Source organism: Balaenoptera acutorostrata, chromosome 16 (assembly GCF_949987535.1).
Source record: "Balaenoptera acutorostrata chromosome 16, mBalAcu1.1, whole genome shotgun sequence".
NCBI classification, from domain to species: domain Eukaryota; kingdom Metazoa; phylum Chordata; class Mammalia; order Artiodactyla; family Balaenopteridae; genus Balaenoptera; species Balaenoptera acutorostrata.
This window is the reverse complement of record NC_080079.1, coordinates 16,963,217-16,987,829: the sequence shown is the minus strand read 5'-3', so window position 1 is coordinate 16,987,829 and position 24,613 is coordinate 16,963,217. Positions and strand designations below refer to the sequence as shown.

The 24,613-nt window shown below is 40.4% G+C and overlaps 1 protein-coding gene across 10 annotated transcripts in view; it reads right to left on the bottom strand.

Moving 5' to 3' along the window:
• NRAP (nebulin related anchoring protein) overlaps positions 1 to 24,613 on the bottom strand; it is a 70,332-nt gene extending 45,719 nt beyond the window's left edge. For 2 of the 10 annotated variants that reach the window (XM_007173108.3, XM_057530421.1), the window contains exons 1-15: positions 24,561 to 24,609; positions 24,366 to 24,437; positions 23,955 to 24,049; positions 23,292 to 23,379; positions 18,225 to 18,329; positions 15,682 to 15,786; positions 14,263 to 14,367; positions 13,447 to 13,551; positions 12,559 to 12,666; positions 12,164 to 12,268; positions 8,967 to 9,074; positions 7,879 to 7,995; positions 5,567 to 5,671; positions 2,779 to 2,886; positions 1,321 to 1,425 (exon numbers count right to left, since the gene is read on the bottom strand). In XM_007173108.3, coding sequence (XP_007173170.2) covers positions 1,321 to 1,425; positions 2,779 to 2,886; positions 5,567 to 5,671; positions 7,879 to 7,995; positions 8,967 to 9,074; positions 12,164 to 12,268; positions 12,559 to 12,666; positions 13,447 to 13,551; positions 14,263 to 14,367; positions 15,682 to 15,786; positions 18,225 to 18,329; positions 23,292 to 23,379; positions 23,955 to 24,049; positions 24,366 to 24,437; positions 24,561 to 24,563 — 1,434 coding nt within the window. In that variant the 5' untranslated portion in view covers positions 24,564 to 24,609. Of the gene's footprint in view, positions 1 to 1,320; positions 1,426 to 2,778; positions 2,887 to 5,566; positions 5,672 to 7,878; positions 7,996 to 8,966; positions 9,075 to 12,163; positions 12,269 to 12,558; positions 12,667 to 13,446; positions 13,552 to 14,262; positions 14,368 to 15,681; positions 15,787 to 18,224; positions 18,330 to 23,291; positions 23,380 to 23,954; positions 24,050 to 24,365 lie in introns of all 10 variants that reach the window. The other 8 variants (XM_057530424.1, XM_057530422.1, XM_057530416.1 and 5 more) reach the window with 8 other exon arrangements.

Genomic DNA, 24,613 nt, shown 5'->3' with positions numbered 1-24,613 from the left:
CTACTTCCCATCCCCTGCTTTATCACACGTTTGATAAGCTCCTTTCATCCATCAAACTATCATTTGCCAATGATTGGCCTTCTTTGTCCTGTAAACTGTTAGACGCTGGAGATGCCCAGCTGAACCTGACACTGCTCCTACTCTGAGCAAAAGGGAAAGAGATGCAAAGACTGATCTACCAATAGCAAAGCCCAAGTCAGCTGCTGAAGCTGTGCTGATCCAAAAGGAATGTGAACGAAAGTAGCCCTGAGCATTCAATTAGCATGTCGAATGATACATTAAATTCTTGATTGATTGGAGATAACTTTCACTGACAACCATGATACCAGCTCAGTTCTAAACCACCTTATGTACTTTTTAAAATAGTAGATAACTTTTACCTTTTTTCTTTGTACATTTCTGTATTATCTGAATTTTCTGTAATAAACATGTAGCAAAATTCTTATAATTAGAAAACAACAAATGTAATTAATTATACATATTTCATTGGAGACAAGCCAAACTATAAATAAATAAAATCACTGCTGCAATAAATTAGTGATACATATTATTCCACACATATTTCCGAGCACTCCTGGGGAAAAAATTTAAGTCAATGTTACCATTTCCTCTCAACTTATAGCTATTTCAGTTTACTCCCTTTGGTCCTTAAACATACCACACTCCAAAACTTAAAAAAAAAAAGATCATCATTGTTAGGGAATAATTACTTTAATGTGCCCAGCAGCAGACATAGTCCCCAAACTCTAAGAGGTGAAATGGAACCTTAGGATATTTTCAAGATGAAACCAGAGTTGTCCCCGCCTTATGTTGGAAATCTAAGAGTTTCCAAACATGTATATACGGACTTCCTATCAGAAAAGAGTTCCCCTTTCCCAATCCCTTCCATCTCCTATGAACTGTTGTATCTTGTTTCTTTCCATCTTGCTGCCTAAGAATCACTCCACTGGCACTTCCCTGGTGGCTTGGTGGTTAAGAATCCGCCTGCCAATGAAGGGGACACAGATTCGATCCCTGGTCCTGGAAGATCCCACATGCTGCAGAGCAACTAAGCCTGTGCGCCACAACTACTGAGCCTGCGCTCTAGAGCCCGCAAGCCACAACTACTGAAGCCTGAACGCCTAGAGCCCATGCTCCGCAACAAGAGAAGCCACGGCAATGAGAAGCCCGCGCACCACAACGAAGAGTAGACCCCGCTCACCGCAACTAGAGAAAGCCCGTGCGCAGCAACGAAGACCCAAAGCAGCCAAAAAAAAGAATCACTCTACTGGAGGGAAGTGACAGGAATAAAGCAGAAAGGACTATTGGAAAAGGACATACATCTTTCAAGGGAAGCAGTTTCATTGTTGTCTGATAGGAAGGAGTCAGGGTGGCTGGGTAGTTGTAGTCGACAGCGTTATGTTTGTAACTGGCCTTGTAGGCAATCTGAAACACAAAGAAAAAAACAAGAAAAGAGAAATTAGTCTCCTCTCTCTTTTGACCTTGTTTGAATGTCATAAAAGCATCTTTTAAAAATAACCAGAAACAAAATTAATTCAGTTTCATCACCTCCAAGGAAAATTATGTTCACACTTTTGTTTTTAATTAATTTGAATTCTTCTTCTTAATTAATCTAAAATTAGTTAATGTCATCTGTAGCACATTTATTTTATCTTTCTTATTAATCATGGAACCCCTTGTAGTATTTTGTTAAAAAGAAGCATTTGCAGGCAAGTATATAACAAAAGAGCTTCTTGGTTGACCCCCAGAAAATAAATGAAAAGTCACGAGTCTTCAGAGTATTTAAAAAGATTTTTAAAGGTCAAATTTGACATTCTCAAGTAGAGGAAATTTGACGTTTGTATGTTTTAATAACGAAATCAGTTCCTTCTCAGTGTCCTTTACCTCCAAGATTTACAATTTGGCATTTGCAAACCTGTAAACTGAATTGACAAAGCCAAAGAGAGATTAATAGATCACATGCTATTGGGAAAAGAGGGTCCTGATCTATTTTGTTATGCCAGTATCTTGAGCAGTGCCTGGATACAGGAAGTCTTCAATGAACACTAAGATTGAATGAATGAATGAACCAATCAAGCAACCAACCAACCAATTCTAAATAAATTGCAATGCTTTGGAAATTTGAAGCATTTCAAATGAGAATTATGCTCGTCCATTTCTCTTTATCTCTCAGAAACTGAAAGTTTTTCTCACACTGGATCAATTACAATAGATCTAAGTACTCTTCAAAGCAGAGAAAGTTGAGTTTAATAAATTGAAGCTTTTTTTTTTTAAAAGATTTATTTATTGATTGACTGATTGCTATGTTGGGTCTTCGTTTCTGTGCTAGGGCTTTCTGTAGTTGCGGCAAGCGGGGGCCACTCTTCATCACGGTGCGCGGGCCTCTCACTATCGCGGCCTCTCTTGTTGTGGAGCACAGGCTCGAGACGCGCAGGCTCAGTAGTTGCGGCTCACGGTCCTAGTTGCTCCGCGGCATGTGGGATCTTCCCAGACCAGGGCGCGAACCCGTGTCCCCTGCATTAGCAGGCAGACTCTCAACCACTGCGCCACCAGGGAAGCCCTAAATTGAAGCTTTTAAAATTTTTCAAAGATTTTTTTACCTAGCCTTGGTTGCACTGATTAACATTTACAAACTCTTTTGGGTCAATCTTTACACAACAAAACACTGATTTTTTAAAAAGGGGAGGTTGAAAAAGAACTGGCTGAATTCCTTGTGCCCCACCACTCTCCACGCCAACAGACCCCCAGGACCTGAAGGCCCTTCACGACAGGACTCACGTTGCTTGCCAGGCTTCCAACTTTCAGAGCATGGAGCGTCCGTCTGTCCATCCCAACTCCTTCATAGTGGCCTCTCATGTGGTTCTGGTAGTTTTCTTTATATTTATTCTACACGGGAACACAAAACCTTCAACAAAAGCATTCTCTCCCCAACTCGTTGAAGATAAACTACTCATCTTAATGCACTAATCCAAAACATAAATGATTAAATTGAAGCTATTTAAGTATTCAGTGTGTCTCTGAATTAAAAATAAGACAAACTTAAAAAAAATAACTTAAAATTCAAGAAGTTGGGGTGAGACAAGCACACAAGCAAACATAAGATCTGATGCACCCAGACAGCACAAAATGGACCTGATTTTTTTTTTTTTTTAACATTTTCAGTTGTAAATATACCAGATTTTTCCAATGTGAAAACCCATTGCACAGGCGTGGAGCTTTCCAAGGACAACCACTGATCGTACAGGGGCTGCACGCAAGCCCCATGCTGGGGGCTAGTACACATCACTGCATGCTATGACCTCCATTTCTAAATATATGAGGAATAAAACCTCAGCTTTGCCAAAATCTGTGACTTATACATGACACATTGGTCACTACCACAACCATGTGAAATAACGATGTTATGTCCCAAATGCAGCTTACCAAACAAAGAACAAAACAAGAGGACAAGAAGTCATAAGTAAGAAAAGGTGGGTAGCTTCTAATGAAGCTACATTAAAATCACCTCCCCTGGGAGGCCATGGAGTTTCCAGGCACTGAGAGTATTCCAACAGAATACTATTACTCTGCATCAGACACAGTTCTACTTATCTCTGTTAATCTTCACAAGCACTCTATGAGGAGGAAGGAATTATTATCATCCCCGTTTTACAGAAGGCAAAATGGCTCCAAGAACTAAACGTGCCCAAAGTCGGCCACTTGGCTAATTGTGGAGCCAGGTCCGTCAGCTCCAAAGCTGGTGCTCTTAACCATGACATTTATGCAGAAGACATTCCTTACTGAGCCTCACGAAGTCCCAAGTGATTTTAAATTCTACTATTATACGCAGCTAAGCAGAAGTAAAATCTAATAAGAACCTGCAGTATAAAAAAACAAACAAAAAAAAACAACTAATACTAAACTTTCTTTGGGTTATTTGTATGGAAATATGTTAATATAAATGTTTCAGACATTACATGAAATATCTAAAAATCTTATATGTTCTGGTATAATGTTATGTCATAATTCTAGTTATTACTTTAAAATGTATATCTCAGAAATAACTAAATTTCCTTGTCAATTGCATTATTATGAACTTTCATCAAATCTTTAACCGTGGTCATTTTTAAGTCTTTTGTCATTTACAGACAGTTCTGGGTGTACTCTGATGCTTTCGCAAAAATGTTCCTATAAAAGGGTTTCATCTTCAAGGAATTCATGGAAAAGACTCTGACAAGTACAGGTTTCTGACTATACTGCTGAACTGAATGAATAAGCATTTTCAGAACTCTAATGGAAAACTGGTGAATTCATAAAAGTGCTAACAAAAGATCAAGATGAAAAAAAAATTTAATTACATGGGACTGAGTGAACTGATGAGGATGATTATAATTTTTGTGACTTTCTGTTTGAATAAAAAAAAAACCCCACAAGGACTCAGAGGCAAAAAATATACAAATCAATTTTCACTGCAAAGTAAAGGAGCTGTTACAGTGGAGGATTACTAGACTGAATGTCAATATTATGACATAGTATGAGTGTGTTTGGTAATTGCAATCATTGTTGCTTTTGTTGCGGTTATCCATTTACAATGCTTGGTGTCAGTTTATTTATCTCTTGTAAAAATAAAATACAGGGCTTCCCTGGTGGCGCAGTGGTTGAGAGTCTGCCTGCCAATGCAAGGGACACGGGTTCGAGCCCTGGTCTGGGAAGATCCCACATGCCGCGGAGCAACTGGGCCCGTGAGCCACAATTACTGAGCCTGCGCGTCTGGAGCCTGTGCTCCGCAACAAGAGAGGCTGCGATAGTGAGAGGCCCGCGCACCGCGATGAAGAGTGGTCCCCACTTGCCGCAACTAGAGAAAGTCCTCGCACAGAAACGAAGACTCAACACAGTCATAAATAAATAAATAAATAAATAAAAGAACGTGAATTTCTAAAAAAAAAAAAAAAAAACAGCTTAGGCAATTGTTTAAAAAAAATAAAATAAAATAAAATAAAATACAGTGTGTGTATGTGAGTTGTGAAAAAAAAATTGGAATTAGTAAAAATGAGGGCAACAACAACAAGAAAAAGAAGTAAAATCATATAAACTAGTCCTTGATGTTCTCAAGGATACATCCCCAGGCTTTGAGAATTTCCAAATCTGCAAGTGCCACTCCAGCATATATCTGCTCACCTGTAAGATGGGGAAATAACACCTGGCTCCCTAAGTGACTGTGCAGGTTAACTGAGATCTTGTACTAATTTAAGAAGCACAAAGTCAAGTTGAGAGGGGACGTTGCACGCTCAGCCAGGCTCCCTCGCCAGCATTCACCAGTAGGAGCCAGATACTACTATACACGAAGGATGCAAGAGGACAAGTGCAGCCCTGAGGGCTCAAGGTCAAGTGCATGCCAGGGGATTTAACACTCCATGGACCAGCCCCAGCAGGCAATCTCTATCAAAACTCATAGTATTTGTGCCTAAGACGCCATGCTTCTCCAAGACACCCAGATACATTCACGTAGACTGTCTCTTAGGAGACCTAGAAATTAAGGTCATTAAAAAAAAAAGCCCAAACAGACGTGTAGGCATTAAAAACTCACATCACTGGTGAATTTTGAGATCTTGCTCACATTCCTGAATTGAGGTGTTTCACAGTAGTTGATACTACGACCTTTACTACTTTCCAGATCCTTCTTATACTCCACCTTGGAAACCAAAACACCAGATGCACAAGAGAACCAAACCCGAAGTCACTCTTGAAAATGTCACCAGGACTCGACTTAGGGTATTTTTAGAAAACTTTCAACCCAAGATTTTAAAATACCAGGCATAGGATACTGTAGGTTAACAATATGTCTTTTCCTTTCAAATAGTGATAAGTAAATAATCAGTTTGGTTCTGAATGTTAAAAATATACAGCCCCTTTCAAGAGTAAATACTTTAAGATTTCATATAGCTCAAAAAAATGGCAAAATGCTTTTAGAAATCCAGACAGTGGATACTCTTGGGGGCAGGTGTCTGGACTTCTGGTCATGTCCTGTTTCTTGATCTGGGTGCTAATTACACAGACGTGTCCACTTGTGGAAATTCTTCCTGTTGTACACTTACGATATACGCACTTCTCTGTATGTATACTTAAGTAGAATTTAACCAAAAAAGTTACTTTACAAAAGAGTGTAATAAATGAGACCACTCATAGATGCAAAGTGTCTTCTAATTTTAAATGGCTACTTGAGCTCCCCTGGGTAGCTAGATATAAGATGTGAGGCCATAGTTACTAAATAGACTGCAAGTCATCCCAGGTAGTTGGAGAAGGCAGCTGAAGGGTGATTACCATTAATAGAGGCCTGGCTGGTTTGTCTTACTAGAGAAACATAAGAGCAAAAAGAAATGGAAGGTTCCCTTGTGACCGCTTACCAAAGGAAATACAACTTGTTATCGTATCTTATAAAACATTTGGTGGGAATATGACTTTTAAAGTATGCAAGATGCATTGTAATGCTTACAACATGATATAAAATTTTAAAAGTACACAAAACTGTATATACGTTGAATTCTAATTCTACAAATGTATGTTTTTATATTCATATATTAGTTTATGATATATTCACATAGAAAGAGGTCAAAATGGTAACAATGTTATTCCTGGGTAGAACTACATTATCAGCAGTCTGGTTCTAGTTCTGTCCCTAAAAGTCTATCTGAACCAGAACAAGACACTTTACTTTTCCAGGCCTATGACAAAGCGAGGGCCTAAAGATTGTAAAGATCCCATCTAGATCTAATGCTCTCTGAGTCAAAAGCAAGGTTAAGCAAACTTTTTCTGTAAATGACCAGATAGTAAATATTTGCCCCTTCGCGGGACATCCCATCTTTATATCAACTCCTGTAGCTCAAAAGCAGCCATAGATAGTGTGATGTGTTTCAATAAAACTTTATTTATAAAAACAGGCTGTGGGCTGGATTTGGCACTCAGGCCATAGTTTGCTGACCTCTGGCCTACAGCATCAGAATCATGTGGAATATTTGTTTAAAATGCAGGTTCCAAGGGCTCGGCACCCATTTACTACTTCAAAGTATCAGAGGTTGCTGATGAGGCCCAGGAAATGTCACCCTTGTGATTCTGAGCAATTAGAGCACCACAGGCTAAGGAACACTTTGGGGTAAAAGACTGACTCTTAGGGGTTAGAGAAGAAAAATGTTTTAGGAAATTTGCATATCCTTTTTTTGAGTTTCAGATAACTTGCTAGGTGAGTCCTATGAATAGCCTGCCAAGAGGCTGACAACTCAAATGCCTTCAGGGTCCCGATAGGCAATGCAAACAGAGAAGCTACTATGAAGAAACTCCAGGACTTAAAAAGGATATGGGAAGCCAGAGGGGAGATTTCCTTGCCAAATAGTCCTAGCAATTATAAAAATCGTAACCACTGGGTAGGCCAAACAAAACACAGTCTCTGGCAGCCAGGTCAGCCTCTAAGGCAAGGGGAATTCATACAGCGGTACACACAACTTCTCAGAAACCTGACTACAATAATAAGAGAATGAGGGAGGTTCCACGTTCAAAACACTCCTATCTTTGATTTCCACTCTATAAGAATGACATATTGTTATAAAGCATGTCTCCTCCAGTATTCTGGCAACTAGAAATCTATTGCTGGTAACTTTGGAATAGCTACAGCCCTGTGAGAATTCTGGGAAGAAACTTTTGAACCATCAGAGAAAGATTTAATTGGTTTGATTCTAGGCTGTCTTGTGAATTGCTTTTTACTGACTATTCGTTCTTTGGGAACTGGTAACTCATGTGTAGTTTATGTGGTGTTACATGGAACTTTTCATTCTGGGGTCGCCCCTTCACTGTCTGTCGGAGATAAAGGAGGTGACAGCACACAGGTGAAACTGTCCCCATACGTACCTCACTCACAAGCTTGTTCACGTTCTGAGCCCACTTAAGAACCAAGTTGTCTTGGGCTGGGAGGGAATGATAATGTGCAGCGCCCTTCATCTTACTGAAGTCCTGCCTGTATTTTATCTGAAAGAAGCACACAAGGAGCGTCTGGAGTTGTTGTTTTCACGCTCCATGAGAGAAGTTACTCCACACTTACTTCACATTTAATGTCAACATTTATTTCATAGAATTTTCTGGAGGAAAAAATAATCACATGGGTTTTTCCTCCACTAAAGTCCATAAACCACTTAGTGCCTTTTATATTAAAATTTTACTGCCCCCTTTCACATTTTTTACACTTTACATTCTAATTCTGCATGAAGAAAGGTCTCAAAATGATCATACCTAAAGGTATAATCCAAAACCCATTCTGCTCTTGGTTTTAACAATCATTTCTCTTCCAGCCTCCAGTGATGAATGTGTCTTTTACTTCCCCTCTCAGGACAAAGTGCACTCTTCTAAGGAAATGGGTAATAACTGAATAGTAACAAAGTAAAGGAGAAGGGCAAAGGGGGTATGAAATGAATGCTGGGTTTCTGATTATAGATCAAGTTCAAGTTGGTGTAAGATCTGCAGTGTGCTTGTCACTTTACCAAGTTTAATTATAGCTTATATTTCAAGGACTGCCAACTGGCTAACATTCTGCAAATAAAAATCATTTTATCAACTGGGTTACACTGAGTTTGATATTCATACGATTTATTTTAATCAGCTATTCCTCTGAAGTGCTCAATTTCTAAGATGGGTTATTTTGCAAAGACTCTCCTAACCCCAGCTTATCTAGCTGGACCGGTATGTGCACTTGCTTCAGCTGACTTCAAGTAAGTTGTGTGGTTTGTCCATGTCAGTCTCCTTTGAAGCAGATAAATGTGACCTAACAGCACGAGCCAAAAATGCAGATGTCAGAAATTTGGATAGGAATTGAGGGCTAACATTCTGCTTTGACTCAGCTCTGATAAATTTAACTGTATATAGGTTTCAGTAAGCACAGCCTTCAAAGTCTCATTTCTCCTCTGCTTCTGTGACTCTGTGTGTCGTCCCAATGTGGTACTTACATCACTAGCGAGTTCGCTGGCTTTCTTGGCATTCTGATAAGCCGGGGTGATCATGGCCGGGAAGCTGCCCTTTCCTCTGTGCTCACCATACTCTTCTGAGTAACCCTGCTGGGTCAATCAAAAAGTTTAATCAGTAATGCTCCACTCCTGGAATGGGTGGGGGATTAGCAATGATCTCTCCTAGAGCCTGCTCCCATGGAGGCCCGTCCACCTTGGAAATTCCTGTGATCACCCCTAAAAGCAGTAGCACGTGGTCGTTAAGGTGGTAGACACTAGAGGTAGACCCAGCACACAGTCAGCACTAAATAAATGGTAACTGTTATCACTAGCATCATCATTTCCATCAGATAAATCAAGATACTCTATGAGTCTCCTAGGCTCATGTATTTTGGAGTATTCATTTCTTAAATGACACCTGGAAAGTCCTTCTGTCTTCCAGTAGTCTCGAATGCCACCGTTCTCAGGCCCCTTAGCAGATCTATGCAAAGACACGTTGATATTCCACATACTGTCTCCCCCAGTGATGGATTCATTTCATTTACCAAGAAAGAGATATTATGTAACTATTTGAATTTTTGCAATTTGGCTGAAAAGACTTCAAATTGCAATAAGAGGATCTCAGCTGGGACCAAATGTATATTTCAGACTAAGTATTACAATCCGAGTCTTAATTTCTTCTGTCCTCCTCCCCACATCACCCAGGCTCTCCCACAAAGAAGAACCTTCTCTCTCACGGAACTGTCATCACGTTACTAGTGTAAAACTTCCCCAGCAACCGGAGGTACTTCAAGACCCCGTCAGATGCTACCTTCTCTCCAGGGAACTCCTCCCTCACTCCCAGCCCCACCCCAGGCAGAATCAGCTGCTTCTTCATCTGTGTTCCCACAAATCTTGAACAGCCCTTAGTGTGCCTCCTTGGGCTTATGACTCCATCTCTCTCTGGCCTCCTCCAAAGCAGGGGCCTGCCCTGCTCCAGCATCATGGTTCAGAGTCTAGCACACATACTCTCTTAAATGAAGTAGTTGGGTCAAATTAGAATGTCCAGGCTTCCGTTTTATCCAATAATGACAACTGTTTAGCCTGAGTGCTCCTTTATGCTTGGCTGTCAGAATGTTCTGGGCCAAATGTAGTAAGTGAAAAAAATAATAACAACAAAGACTCTCAAATTCTTTGGTAACCTCCTTTTGCCCATTCTGCTTTACAGTTTGGAGTTGGCTTGTAGCTTCATTTTAACTTCTCCGCATATGTGAATATATATCGTGTATGTAAATCTTTTTGAGACCCTTAATCCTATTGGGGAGTTGACAGGTTACAAATAATAGATTACACGGTATAGTCCATTAACTTAAAAAACTACTCATTAAAAAGAAGAATGGGTACTTCCCTGGTGGCGCAGTGGTTAAGAATCCGCCTGCCAATGCAGGGGACACGGGTTCGAGCTCTGGACCGGAAGGATCCCACATCCCGTGCGCCACAACTACTGAGCCTGCACTCTAGAGCCCGTGAGCCACAACTACTGAAGCCCGCGTGCCTACAGCCCGTGCTCCGCAACAAGAGAAGCCACCGCAATGAGAAGCCCGTGCAACGCAAGGAAGAGTAGCCCCCGCTCGCCGCAACTAGAGAAAGCCCGCACGCAGCAACGAAGACCCAACACAGCCAAAAATAAATAAATAAAATAATTTTATAAAAAAAAAAAATGAAGAATGAATTGTTTGGTCTTTTAGGCACTACAGATATTTATAGTGTATCTGACTGTCCGCCTGCTTCTCTATCACTCCCTCCTACTCTTGCCCTGGTGAGTCACAGTCAATCACGGTGAAATGCCACAGGATATGGAGTCCTCTCGACTGACAGCTGCTGGCAGTGCTATCGAACAACACCCACTTTGATTCTTGTATTTGTTATTATCATGATTGGAAACTTCAATCAAAATGTCCTAATAATCAAGGTTCCACTATGATACTATGAAGTTACATTTCATCACTGTGTATAGACAGGTCTAGATACACACATGAAATTACATGCATGTGTTATAACTAGTGGCAGATAGGATAGTCCAAATTTAGAACAAAATACTTTTTGCTAAATATGGAAGCCAAATATTTTTTAAACAGACTTTTAAAAGTTGTCCTGAGCATTCTAAACAACATATTTACAACTTGAAACCAATAAGAATGTATTTTCATTGAGTTTTAAGCACTGAGAGACCATTTAACTGACTTATCATGAAATTTAATAAAATGGCCTTTTAAATTCAAAACCAAACATTTTTGCTCAGATAGACATTTGCAAAAGGGTCAAAACGTATCTTCACATGCATTTTAAGTTTCACATGAATATATCCCCAATATAAGCAACTTGGTTTTCTGAAGAAGAGAAATAAGTTATTTGTTTCTTTTTATAAATTATGTATATTGAATGTCACATATGTTGTAAAGTCTACCCAGTGCCAAAAAATTTAAACAACTGTCAAATTAAGAAAGAAATATCACCCAAGCCCACTGAATGTACCCTTCCGGACACACGCTTGCTCTTCCAACATTCTTTACTTACAACCATGAAAAAATAATGTTCCCTTTTTCCCTTACAACACCTGTCTAGTACCAGAAAATCAGAGGGATGTGCAAATAAAATTAGCTGCAGTTGTCACTCAACGTTTTTACATCCTGCCAAGATGTAGTTCATTTAAGAAGTGAAATTGAGAAAAAGGGTTACTTTCTCTGGCATATTGCTTTATCTAGCAACCTAGATAAGAAATTCATTTTCTAAGAAAATGAATCCTGCTACTCAGTGAAGTGCTCAATATTTTTCAAGACACGCATTTTGATCCCTTTTTTGCCTATGCAGTGACAGGCTAAACACAGACAGCCTTAGTCCTTGGGACTTTTCTTCAGTGAATAGATGAAGATGCTTTATTCCTGGCAAACCCACCATTTTGATATTGGTCCTTTATTTTTAAAAAAGGAAAGAAAAAGTGCTTAGAATCTGTTTTCCTAAGTGAGTCAAGTTGAGCCCTGTGTAATTGCTGGTTCGCTACTTTCTGGCTTGGAAATTCCACCTTCCATAAATAGGGCAAAGAAAAAATCACAGCCCAACCCCTGATTAAATAGTCATAGGTTGTGTCACAGGCTAGAGGGCTGCCAAACTGAGAAATGACCATCAAAAAGGGTCTTGCAGGACGTCATTTTATCACATACCTGGCCATACTGGTCCACATACTCCTTTGTCAATGCGCCCTCAGTTCCAGCATCTGGACCAGCCGTTCCCTTCGTTTCTCTTTGATATTGTTGATGGTACCTCACCTATTTGAAGGGGAAGGACAAATTTAGCTTCTTATGCACAGGGGCCAGAATAGTAAAAATGAACGTCTTGTGGAATGTTCTTTTTCTGCTTGGGTCTAGGGAATGTGTCTTAGACATAAAAGTGCCTCATCATTGTCCTGGTAAAACTGATTGAAAACTATGTAGGAAAGCTACTTCCTGTATCCACGGTGCAAAAAAACGGAGACAAGGAGATAGGAAGTTGGACTCGCCAGGCCCAGGTAAATTCCTGCTTCCTTCCCTCCCATGAAAACATTGCCCTGGACACTCACATCACTTGCCAGCTCATTGGCTCTTTTGGCTATCTGATAAGCAGGTGTGGTCATAGCAGGAAAACTGCCTTTCCCTCTCTGTCGTTCATAGTCCTCTGTGTATCTCACCTGGAAAATGAAAACAAATTTTGAATCACATGCCACAATCCCACCATCTCCCAGGCAATCTGACGGAGAAGCCCTGCTCAGGGCTCCCATAGCACCCTGCACATCTCACATCGTCACAGCTCTTATGCAGTGTCGTTGGCTTAGAGCTTGATGGACCCTGTGTATCTTATTTACCACTTTATTCCCAATACCCAGCTCACTGCCTGATACGTGGAGATGCTCAATGTAGAATTCGACACATACTTGTGAGCACCTGCTGTGGACCAGGGGGTGAGGCCAGGCAGAGCAACAAGGCTTCTGCCCTCGAGGAGCTGCCAGTCAAGTCTGGGGGATGAAAGAGGCTTCTCAACCCAAGTCAAGTGGAAGCCACTTGTTAAGCTGAACCTGGATTCGTGCTTAAACTTCCCACTCAGAGCAATACTAAGTTCCCAGTCTTAGTATGCCGTGGAGCAACTGGGCTATGAAAAGGCAAATGGAAGAAATTCTTCGGAAGTTATCTTCTACAATTTGCAGTGACAAGGAGAGACTTCTTTAAGATTAATCAGATATACCTGGCTTGTTACTAATACCGTGTAAACTTTTCTCTCTAAGGAAAAGTTTTTGCAAGGTCTGTGCTAGCTGCCAAATCTGACCTGACCATCCTTGACCTTAGAAAGTTCTTCCTGGCCCCCGCACAGGATTGAGATGCCGCCTGCATTCTCCCTGCCTCCTCCTCCACATAAGGAAAGAATGGGGAACCTTAAACGAGAATCACTGCATCTGGCTTCCATCATTTCTTACATCACTTTGAAGCTGTCCTGCCGCCTTGGCCCGGAGAAGCTCAGGGGTATCCGCCACTGTGCTGAACCTGGAGATGTGTTCGTCATGCCCTCTCTTGTACTCCACCTGGTGAGGGGACAGCATAGAGTCAAGGTCACACCCAACAGCCTTTGTAGGACCTCTCCTTGCGGCTGTCCGGAAGCTACACCATCGGGCAACACTCAACGCAAACATATGGCAAGTCTTTCTGGTTTGTTCTACGGACTCCTCTCCAAAAAGCATCAATGCTCATGTGTTAAGTCCAAGAGAGTGCCAGGAACTTCTAAACATTAACAAATATTCATTCATCTCCATAACAATCACATAAGGCAAGACTATGATTTTCCCCATTTTACAAAAGAGCAGCTGAGGAACAGAAAGGTTAAGTAATTTGCTCATGGTCCCACAGGTACTAAGTGAGAAAGCCAGGATTCAAATCCCAACATTCCAGCTCTAAAATCTGAGCTCTTAACCAACAAGTTGTGCTACTCTTCAGGAGGTTCTACCGTCCACTTAATAAAAATCAGTGTCCTTAATGCTAACGCCACCACAAGAAATTATTTGGTACAGTCTTGGGGTGAGCTACAGGGTCTTCTCTCCATGTGATAGATGCGGCCCAAACAAGGCACAGAGAGTGAATGATAGGGAAAAGATAAGAACATAGTTTTCTCCATAATATCACACTAAGGGTACCTACTGCCCCAAAGCACTCTCCTTTTGGATTTTATCTGAATCCCAGGGGTTCACTAATGACAAACATTAGCGTAATCAATGGTGAATAAGCACTAAGACACTCACTTGGCTGGCCAGCTGGTTGGCTATCTTGGCCCTTTGATAAGCAGGTGTGATCATGGCTGGAAAGCTGCCCTTGCCCCGCTGTTGTTCATAGTCTTCTGTGTACTCCTGTTGGTCAGACCAATGTCAGCATGAGAACCAATATGAAATCCAATGAGAACGAATAAAACTGCAATAGCAAGCATCATCAGAACCAATGCAATTGGATGTATAAGATACTTGGAAAATATTGCAGTCACCTGGAATAAATTTGAAAATGTTATTCACTTGGTGATTTAAATAACACCTTCAAGGCTGAAGAAAGCATATTTCCCAGGTCAAAGGGCTTCTCCTTCAATGTTTATATTAAACTATGTGGAACCTGGCACAACCCAAGGGATGTCCTTTAACTCAAAGGCTTGTGTGATAATGCAGCAATTATTATGCAGAAGACTTTCTGGTACTAGAGACAGTTCTACAGCACTGGAAGTGAAATGTCTGCTCTTTTTTGCTCCTAACTTTTGAGTATCTCTGATGGTCTGTTTTCCACCTTAGCAATTATGTTTCTGTTGTCTTCTTTCCATTTGCTAAAGAAAAGTTACTAAAGACTAGCAATATTTTCCAGAGTGGTTTCTTCAAAGGGCAGGTGCCCTGGGTGTATGGAGAGGACTAGAGGGTACTGTGTGCAGATCACTAAGGATTTCCATAATCTGGGCTAAAATTGCCTTTTCTACGATGAAAACCTACTAAGATCTCTCTTATGGTGCTACAGGTCAGAAATCTAAAATAGGGCATCAGGGCTGATTGCTTTTGGAGGCTCTGGTGGAGAAACCATTTCTTTGACTTTTCCAGCTTCTGGAGGCAGCCCGCGTTCCTTGGCTTATGGCCCCAAACAGTTTTGACCTCTGCTTCTGTTGTCACGTCATCTTTTCTCTGACTCTGACCCTCCTGCCTCCCTCCTTATAAGGACTCTTGTTACATTCGGTCCACCCTAATAATCCAGGATAATCTTCCTATACTTACCTTAATTAGGAGTTTGGGTTTAGCAGATACAAACTACTATATATAAAATAGATAAACAACAAGGTCCTACTGTATAGCACAGGGAACTACATTCAATATCTTGTAATAAATTATAATGAAAAGAATCTGAAAAAGAATATATATATACATATAAATGTATGTATATGTATAACTGAATCACTTTGCTGTACATCAGAAACTAACACAACATTATAAATCAACTATACTTCAATAAAAAAGAAAAATCCTTACCGTAATCATATCTGTAACATCCCTTTGGCCAGGCAAAGTAGCATATACACAGGTTCCAGGGATTAGGACATGGGAATCTTTCGGGGAGGGCCAGTATTCTGTCTACCACAATCTTAAAATAAAGGAACATTCAAACTAATTGCTAAAGTAACTTTCCAGGGCCCTTACCTCACCCAGTGACTTTTGAGCCTTAGCCATCCTTACGACTTCAGCGTCTGGCAGAGCTCCTGGGCGCCAAGCATTCCCTTCCCCATATCCAGTCCAATAGGCTCTCTATAGAGGAAAAACACAAATGTATACAAACACACACCCCACACATTTGCCTGGTAAGATCCCCCTACCAACCCCACCCTCCCAGCAACACTCACATACATTGTCAATATAAGGTAGAAAAAATATACATTCTCTAAAAACTATAAACTCCTCTTGCTTTATGGTAGGTCTCACCTAACCAGAATGTTCATTTTTTTTCAAACGAGAAAATAACCTAATATCCTAAATAACCAAACTTTCTGAGATTCACTTATATCATAGAAGAGTTCCAAATGTAACTTAACATTTCTTTGCTCATTATTGCACCAAGATGGGCAGCGGGGAGTTGCTGTGGACAGGCCATCTGAGACTAATCAGCACTATTCAGCCAAGCTTCAAAAACCTGCTACCTGTTGCGTGCCAAGCATTAGATTAAGCAGTTAACACTAGGAAAAGAAAATCAAAAAAGAAAAAAGAAGAAGAAATCAAAGTTTCTCTTTTAAGATACTTGTGACCTATCTATGGAGATAAAACTAACATATGAAACAATGAGCTATTAGAGAACATCTGTGTGCTTAAATGTACTGTATTGAAGATAAAACACAGTGAGAGCCTTGAAAAAGCAATCTGTATATGATGGCCCCTGTTTTGGACAGGAATTTGAGCTGGTCCTCCAGGGCTAAGGTCAGTTGACAGATAATGCAAAGAGAAAAAGAAAAACATCTACTCTAGGAGGTCAGTTCCATGAAGGCAGGGATTTTTATCTGTTTTGTGCACTGATGTATTCCAGTAGCCTGGAACTATGCCTGGCATATAATACTCAATAAATATATGTTGAATAAATTCTCGGAGTGGGGACTGCCATGAATAAAAGCATGAAGGTAGTGATAGGCTTCATGTGAAAGACCATGAGGAGGTGGTTTGATTGGAATTGGGAGTAAGGATGAGGAACCAAGTGGGCTGGAGGTGGGGCAAGTTGCACAGACCATCTTTTGGCGATCTGGAAAGACAGATAATTCACATGTGAAAATATGCTCAACTACACTCCCAATCAGGGAAGTTTAAATTCAAACAACAAAATACAGGTTGTTAAAACTTTTATCTGGTAATACCAAGTGTTGGTGAGTCTGTGGGAAACGGGTATTCTCATACTCTGCCTGTGGGAATATAAAATGTACAGCCATTTTAGACAGAAATTTGACAGTTTGTCCATTAAAATTAAAAAGCCACAGACTCTTGATCTAGCAACCTCATTTTCCATTATCTATTCTAGAGAAACACTCACTGTGTCCAAAAGAGGTCTTGCACAAAGGTGTTCACTGCAAATTCATAACAGAAAAAAAATGGGAATAACCCTGCCCATCAATAAGAAAGCATGATACATCCTCTCTTAATGATTGCACCCATGATCTACCCACCTACAACAGCTTAAAAGGTTGCTGGCATAGAAACATCTCCAGGGTATTTGTTGAGCGAAAAATGCAAGTTGTAAAACAATGCATATTGTTTCACGGAAAAACAAAATTATACATTTCAGTAGAAATATACATCTATAATTTTCCATAAGAAATGCTAGCTGATATTTATTGTGCCGACCAGTGTTCTAAGATCTTTACATTTATATACTCTTTTAATTTTTACAATAGTTCTGTGCATCAGGAACTGTTTGAAGTTCACTTAAAAATTGAACTTAAAGAAAGCCAAAGAAAAGAATGGTTAAATAACTCATTAAAGGTCCTTCAATAAGTGGCAGTAGTCATATATAAATGTAAGTAACAAAAAAATAAATTATATGGATATTAATTTGTAAATGAGGAGAGAGAGTCTGGAAGGATACCCACAAGACTGACAACAATGGGTACCTCTACAGAAGGAACTGGGATTGGAGATAGTGGACAAAGGGTTAGCTTTGCACTGTTTGGACTGTTTTATGTGGGTCATTAAAAACAAATGGCTGCGGAATTTTGAAATGATGAGGCTGTCAATAGAGAATGACCACGAATTCTCAGGTGATGGGAAGAGTAAATCAGAGACAAGCAGGAAGATGTGTGTGACCGATGTCACATGACAGGCTGAAGAGGGGCAAACCCAGGAGAGGGAAGGTCCTCACAAAGGTCCAGGCAGGAGATGATGGGGCTCAGAGCTGGGAGAGTGAAATGGGAGGGAAGGGGTGGAGCTGAGTTAAGGGTCAAGAAGAAGAAAAGGCAGCCTTGGTTTCCAGCCTGGTGGCTGATCCCAGTGACAGAAACACAGTGGTTGGAAGGGAGAAGTCAGTGAGCTTGGACTGGAGCAGATTTGGCTGGGGTGATGCTGGGTCTTCTGCAGACAGCTGGAATTACAAACTGGATAAAAGAAAGTGTAACCAATGCCCTCTAGAAGTAATACTGATAATACATTTCATTTGCATAGTGTGTCATTCTTTTCTCTGTTTCCAAAGCCATTTATAACTCTTCCTTCACCTTGTCCACCAATGGTTGCCTGTTAGGTGCAGTCGCCCCATCCTTGGATTTCATGTCCCAGTGAAAAACCGATTTAAAGCGTTTGCCATCGTCTTCCTCATCGATCTGCACAATGAAGATATCATCGGTAATGTTTCCATCAGAAAAGAGAAAGGAAACAAATGATATACAGCTAAACTAGGGCGGGGATCCTAAGTCTCAACTGCAAAGCATCTTAACTGCACTACAAGCCACAGCTGTCAGTGTCACCACCAGCTTCATCTGTACCACCAGCCAAAGGGCACACAGAAAGCACCTGCTGTGTGCAAAGCTCTATTTAGCAGTGCAATTAAAAAGGCAACATCTCTATGAGCTAATCACACAACACCAAGTGTTCAGCTTAGAAAACACTAGACATTAGAGCAGTTGTTCTTAACTTTGGCCTGTGCAACACCCAGGGAGCTTGTTAAATGCTGGCTCCCCAAATTCATGTAGGTGTTCTCCTATGCTTTATAATTTCACCTTTCACATCTTGATCTATAACACACCTTGAGTTAATTTTTATGTATGAGGTAGATATCAAGGTTCATTTTTTTCTACGCAAGTGTCCAATCGCTCCGGTACCATTTATTTAAAGATCATTCTTGCTACATTGAAATGCAGTGGTGCCTTTGTTGTAACTCAAGTGACCACATATGTGCAGCTCTATTTCCGGATGTTGTATTGTTTTCTACTGGTCTGTCTGTCCATTCTTACACCAATACTATGCTGAGTTAATTACTACTACTTTTATAGTAAGTCTAGAAATCTGGTAACCTAAGTCCATTGATTTTGCTCTTCAAGACTTCTTGGCCACTCTAGAATCATTGTATGTACATATCAATTTTAGAATCAGTTTGTCAATTTCTATGAAAAACACCAGGATTTTGGCTGGGATTGCATTGAATGTGTAGATCAATTTGAGGAGAACTGACATCTAACAATATCTTCATAACTTTGGAATAGGCAAAGATTTCTTAAGGAGAACATAAAAAGAACTAATAACAAAAGAAAAAAATCAGGTCTTAAGTCCAAACCCAGATAGCATAACGTATGAGATCCAAGATGGGGCCCAGAAACCTGCAACTTTAACAAGTTGAAGTTTAAGTCATTAATTTTACACGTGAGGAAAGAAGCTCAGAGAAGAGAAATGAACTTATTGAAATCATTCAATGATTTAGCAGAGCCAGGTTCACAATCCAGGAATTCTAGTTCCCTGTCAAGGGCACTTTGTCTGGGCTTGCTTAACACTGCACTAATATGTATACTTTAAAATAGATAAATTGAGAGATCTTAACATGTTTTTTCCCTTGGATTTTGAGAAACTACCACAAACATTACACAGACTCAAGGCAAAGTTTCTTGTTGGCAGCTCCACTGATATTTGGGGCCAGTTCGTTATTTGTTGGGGGTGACTGTCTAGTGCATGGCACTACGCTGACCAGGATAGGTGGTCTCTATCCACCAGATGCCAATAGTGTTCCTACCTTCCTAGTTCTGACCCAAAAAAAGTCCCCAGACATCACCTGGGGGGCAAAACTGCCCTCCTTGAGAGCCTTTGACTTACAGAATCAGAATCACATGACCAAAATAAACAGGAAGGCATATCTGCTGCCCCGTCTCACAGGACAAATCCATCATGGGGCGGGGGGTGGCGGTGGGGGCCGTGCCTGCCTCCCCAGAGACCTTTCACAGGACTCGTGATTATTCAGAGGAAGCAGGAAGAGAGAAAAAGCCATAACTGTTAATAGTGGGGTAAGGAAGCATTAAGGGCTAAAGTTCATTCTCCAAATAGAAGGGAACCCAGATGTTCTATTCTGTTAAAAGTTCCATTCACACCTACCAAACAGGAAATTTTGTCTTAGTAAATATTTATTTATTCATTTACTTTTTAAAGAATGACATTTAAAATACAGAAAAATGTCAACCTCCTTCAAATGCCAACTTAAAATCTTTACTTTTGTCCTTCATCACCATTACTGAAGCATCCCTTTCTTTCCTTTTTTTTTATTTTAGCATGTGCACCATGAATCTGTTTTTTTATACAATTGGCAAAGTCTCTCAGAGAAGAAAAGGGAGTAAGAAAGTAATCCACCACACTCCCTAGAATGGTTATAAGATCTGGGGCCTTGGGGACTTCCCTGGTGGTGCAGTGGTTAAGAATCCACCTGCCGGGCTTCCCTGGTGGCGCGGTAGTTGAGAGTCTGCCTGCTAATGCGGGGGACACGGGTTCGGGCCCTGGTCTGGGAGGATCCCACGTGCCACGGAGCGGCTGGGCCCGTGGGCCACAACTGCTGAGCCTGCGCGTCTGGAGCCTGTGCTCCGCAACAACAGAGGCCGCGATAGTGAGAGGCCCGCGCACCCCGATGAAGAGTGGCCCCCGCTTGCCGCAACTAGAGAAAGCCCTCGCACAGAAACGAAGACCCAACACAGCCATAAATAAATAAATAAATTTAAAAAAAAAAAAAAAAAACAGAATCCGCCTGCCAATGCAGGGGACATGGGTTTGAGCCCTGGTCTGGGAAGATTCCACATGCCGCGGAGCAGATAAGCCCATGTGCCACAACTACTGAAGCCCTTGCGCCTGTAGTCTGTGATCCACAACAAGAGAAGCCACCGCAATGAGAAGCCCTCGCACCGCAACGAAGAGTAGCCCCCGCTCGCTGCAACTAGAGAAAACCCGCATGTAGCAACAAGACCCGACGTGGCCAAAAATAAATAAGTAAATAAATTTATTTAAAAAAAAAAAAAGATCTGGGGCCTAGAACAGACATCGTTGTCCATTTGATTTTTTCCCTGGTGGGAAAGGAGGAGAAAGGGGTCTCAGCAGTCAATTGTTCAGTACACACACACACACGCACACATATGCATGTACACACCCATATATATGTACACACCCACACATATGCATGTACACACATGCACACATACGCATGTACACACATATGCATGTACATACACATGCACGTAAACACACATCCACCATACACACAGAGATAACACACATATACGCATACACGCATACACACACCACACACATGCACAGATGTGCACACAGATATGTATACACATGTACACATACATACACATGTGCGTATGCACCATGTACACACATATGTATACATGTGTACACATATTCACACCTACATACACACATACATACACTCTCCATATGCACACATACATTTTTATACACATACACATATATTTACATAGATGCGAACAAATACACACACACAGGCTTCCTGAGAAGCTCACATCACTGTCTGTGGCTGGAAACAGAGCCAGCAATGATCTTGCTCCAGGTCGGGCCTGTCATACAAGTTAAAAGAAAGTGAATCCACTACCACCTCAAAAAAAGGTAAATACTTTGTGACCTGTTGTAAGAGCGTAAGGGGGACATGCCAGTCGACACCTCGCATAGGATGAAAGATACAGATATTATGGATCTTTTTGTAATAAATACAAATAGTACTCTGATGTATAAGTACGTCTTCTTGTGTTCAGTCTGTCAAACTCTGGCCCAGAACTGCAGAAAAATCTGCATGTTTGTAAACATAAGTAAGTGCTTTTTTTTTTCCTCCTAGAGAGTTTGCCACCCCCTAGGTACATGGGAGTAGACCAATGGAGCAGTTTAGGATACAGGTCCCAGAGTGAGATAGATCTGGATTTGTGCCCATTGAACTAGCCGGGTAAAACTGGGCAAGTTACTTAATCTCTCTGAGCCTCAGCCTCCCCAACTGTAATATGATAATATTACAGAGGGTTCTTGTGAAGAAAAAGTGAGATCACACAGATAAAGGGCCTCAAAGAGTGTCTGGCACTCTATCGAACTGAGAGCTAAATTCAGTATTGATTGTAATTTTGTGTAGTTGCCCTTAGATAAAAAGAGATGAAAACAAACAACAACAACAACAAAAACCAAACAAACAGAGATGAAAGCAAAATCCTAAAAGAATTAGCCTTCTCAGTAATCTAGGATGGCTTGTGAATTCTTAAGGCTTGTTAATCCTTAGAAATCAATGATATATGAACAACTCTCTGAGCCTCAGTTTCCTCACCAGTAGAATGGGATAAAAATAGTATCTACTTTATTGAATGTAATGTATTAAATGAACTGACTGTACAGTAAATATTATATAAGCTTGTAAAAAAATTAATAAACTCACAATTGGTGCAAAGCATTTAGTGAAATAAGCTACTTGGCAGTCTGTGGAGAGAGCCACATGATAATGATAAGCTCAATCTAAACCATTTTCTTGAGGAGGACATGGCCTGGGCAGGCTGGAGAGTCAGGATGAGGTAAGGTAACACGAGGAAGGCAGATTACTAGAGAGCCTTCCACCTCATGTGTCATTTTCTAATTTTAGAAAGCTGCTAGCTCCATCCCAAAAAACAACTTGTTGTGGAGCATGGGGGAGGGAAGTGAAATGATTCATCATTTTAATAAATGCAAGCATTTAATCAACAGTTATTTGACAAAACTCTACTGTTGGTTTTTCAAAAGAGGTTGGTTTATCAATATGGCCTCCTGGTCTATCCAAACATCAGTTCCAAATCAAAATATCTTTGACCTACCGCTACCCATAGGGAAAGAGATCTTAAACACTGCAAATAAACTGAAACACTACTGAATTTGGAGAGATTTAAGAGTACGGAACTAGAGGTTTCAGTGTCTGTACCAAAATATCATGGGGAAAGAAAGGAAAGGCCTTTGTAATACTTTCCAACTATATAAACTTTGTTTTATGTATTAAGCACCTAGTGTATGCACAGCCTATTGCATCAAGGTGTCCAGAGCTGGCAGACACAGAGAGATTAAAATAGATACAAGGATCTCAGATATTCAAGCTAGATTATCCTGTGTATTGGCCTCTATGTTGTGGTAGGGCAAATAGCAATATCTGTTATTTAAATATACTTTGCTTGTATATGTGGAGAAAATGGGCAGGTTCACATCTAGGCAGAGACACTTAAAAACCTAACAGGTGCCTGAGCTAAGAAATCTTCTTTAAAGGCTATTTTGAAATTCAAAATTAAGTAACTTACCCCACAAATGGCCTCTGGAGATTTCCTCACATTTAGATTTAATGGAGTGTGATAGACACTTGTAAAAGTGTTGTTCTTGGGGTTATGGCTACAAAAAGTAGATATAAACCAAAATTAGAACTGTACTTTATCCAAGATGATTGACTATTCTTAAAGGCAGAGTCATTTTTTAAATCAAAAATATAAAACCTAATAATTAAATTCAAGATTTTCCAGGCAATGCGTCCTAAAGAAAACAAAGGCTAATCAAATAAATTCAACCTATTTAACTTAAAGACCAAATTTAACTGGAAATGATCACTTAAAAACTTTCTGAAGAAATAGAAAAGGATTCTGAAATTATTTAAAAGAAAACATTTTAAAGCTTCATGCATATTCATGGAAATTACACTGTTCTGCACAATATTTAATAAGTTGACATGAGGTTGTAGTGCATAGATTTGATCTTTTACTTATAAGAAATCTGAAATTTTCAACTTTCTGTCCATTGCATAAAATCCCATCTTAGGTCTCTGTAATGATTGTATGGAAGTAAAAACTTTTGAGAAGGCATTTCTTGGATTTAACCCTGGAGTGTGTGATTTGAACCTCTGGTTGGCTACTTGTTTAAAAAAAAGATAAACACAACTCAAGAGGTGGTGGGAAGAGGCGTCAAACACTTACGCATGACAGTATGGCTTTTTCTGGTGACTCACAAAGTTATTAACTGACAGCATCATCTTGCAAATTTCACAGTGAAAACATGCTTTGTGCCATATCTAGAAATCAAACAAAAAGATTTAGCAAAATTACCTTTTTTTTTCAGACTCAGTATTCTTAATATATTTCAGGGTAAAAAAAAAATGAGCTTTAGGGATAAAATGGTGATAAAACACACACACACGGCTACGATACATAAATGAATTTAAAAAAATTGAGGCAATACAGGAGATGTAGCTAGAAATGGGTAGAAATGAAGAAAGGTGGGGAAAGCGTCTTATTTTGGGGGTTTAAAAAAACCCACATGTCCACATGTGAGAAGATAAATTTCCCATGTTTGTTATGATTCCCAAAGGCCAAGAAAAGTCTACTGACCTGGTCTAGACAGCTGATCTTCTCAGCAGGGTATACTCCGTACCCACACCTCGAGCAAGCCTGCACATTCATCTTGAAGTCCGAAGAGAGAAGACAAAGATAGGTCACAAGGAAGAAATCCAAGGAGAAGCCCCAGTCTAGTTGTTCAAGTCTCCAAAATCCCGACCCCTAGTAAATTTCTGTGGGCACCCTGACCATTCAGAATCCAACTTCCACTTTCCTTTGCTGACCTTCTAGTTTGAAGTCAG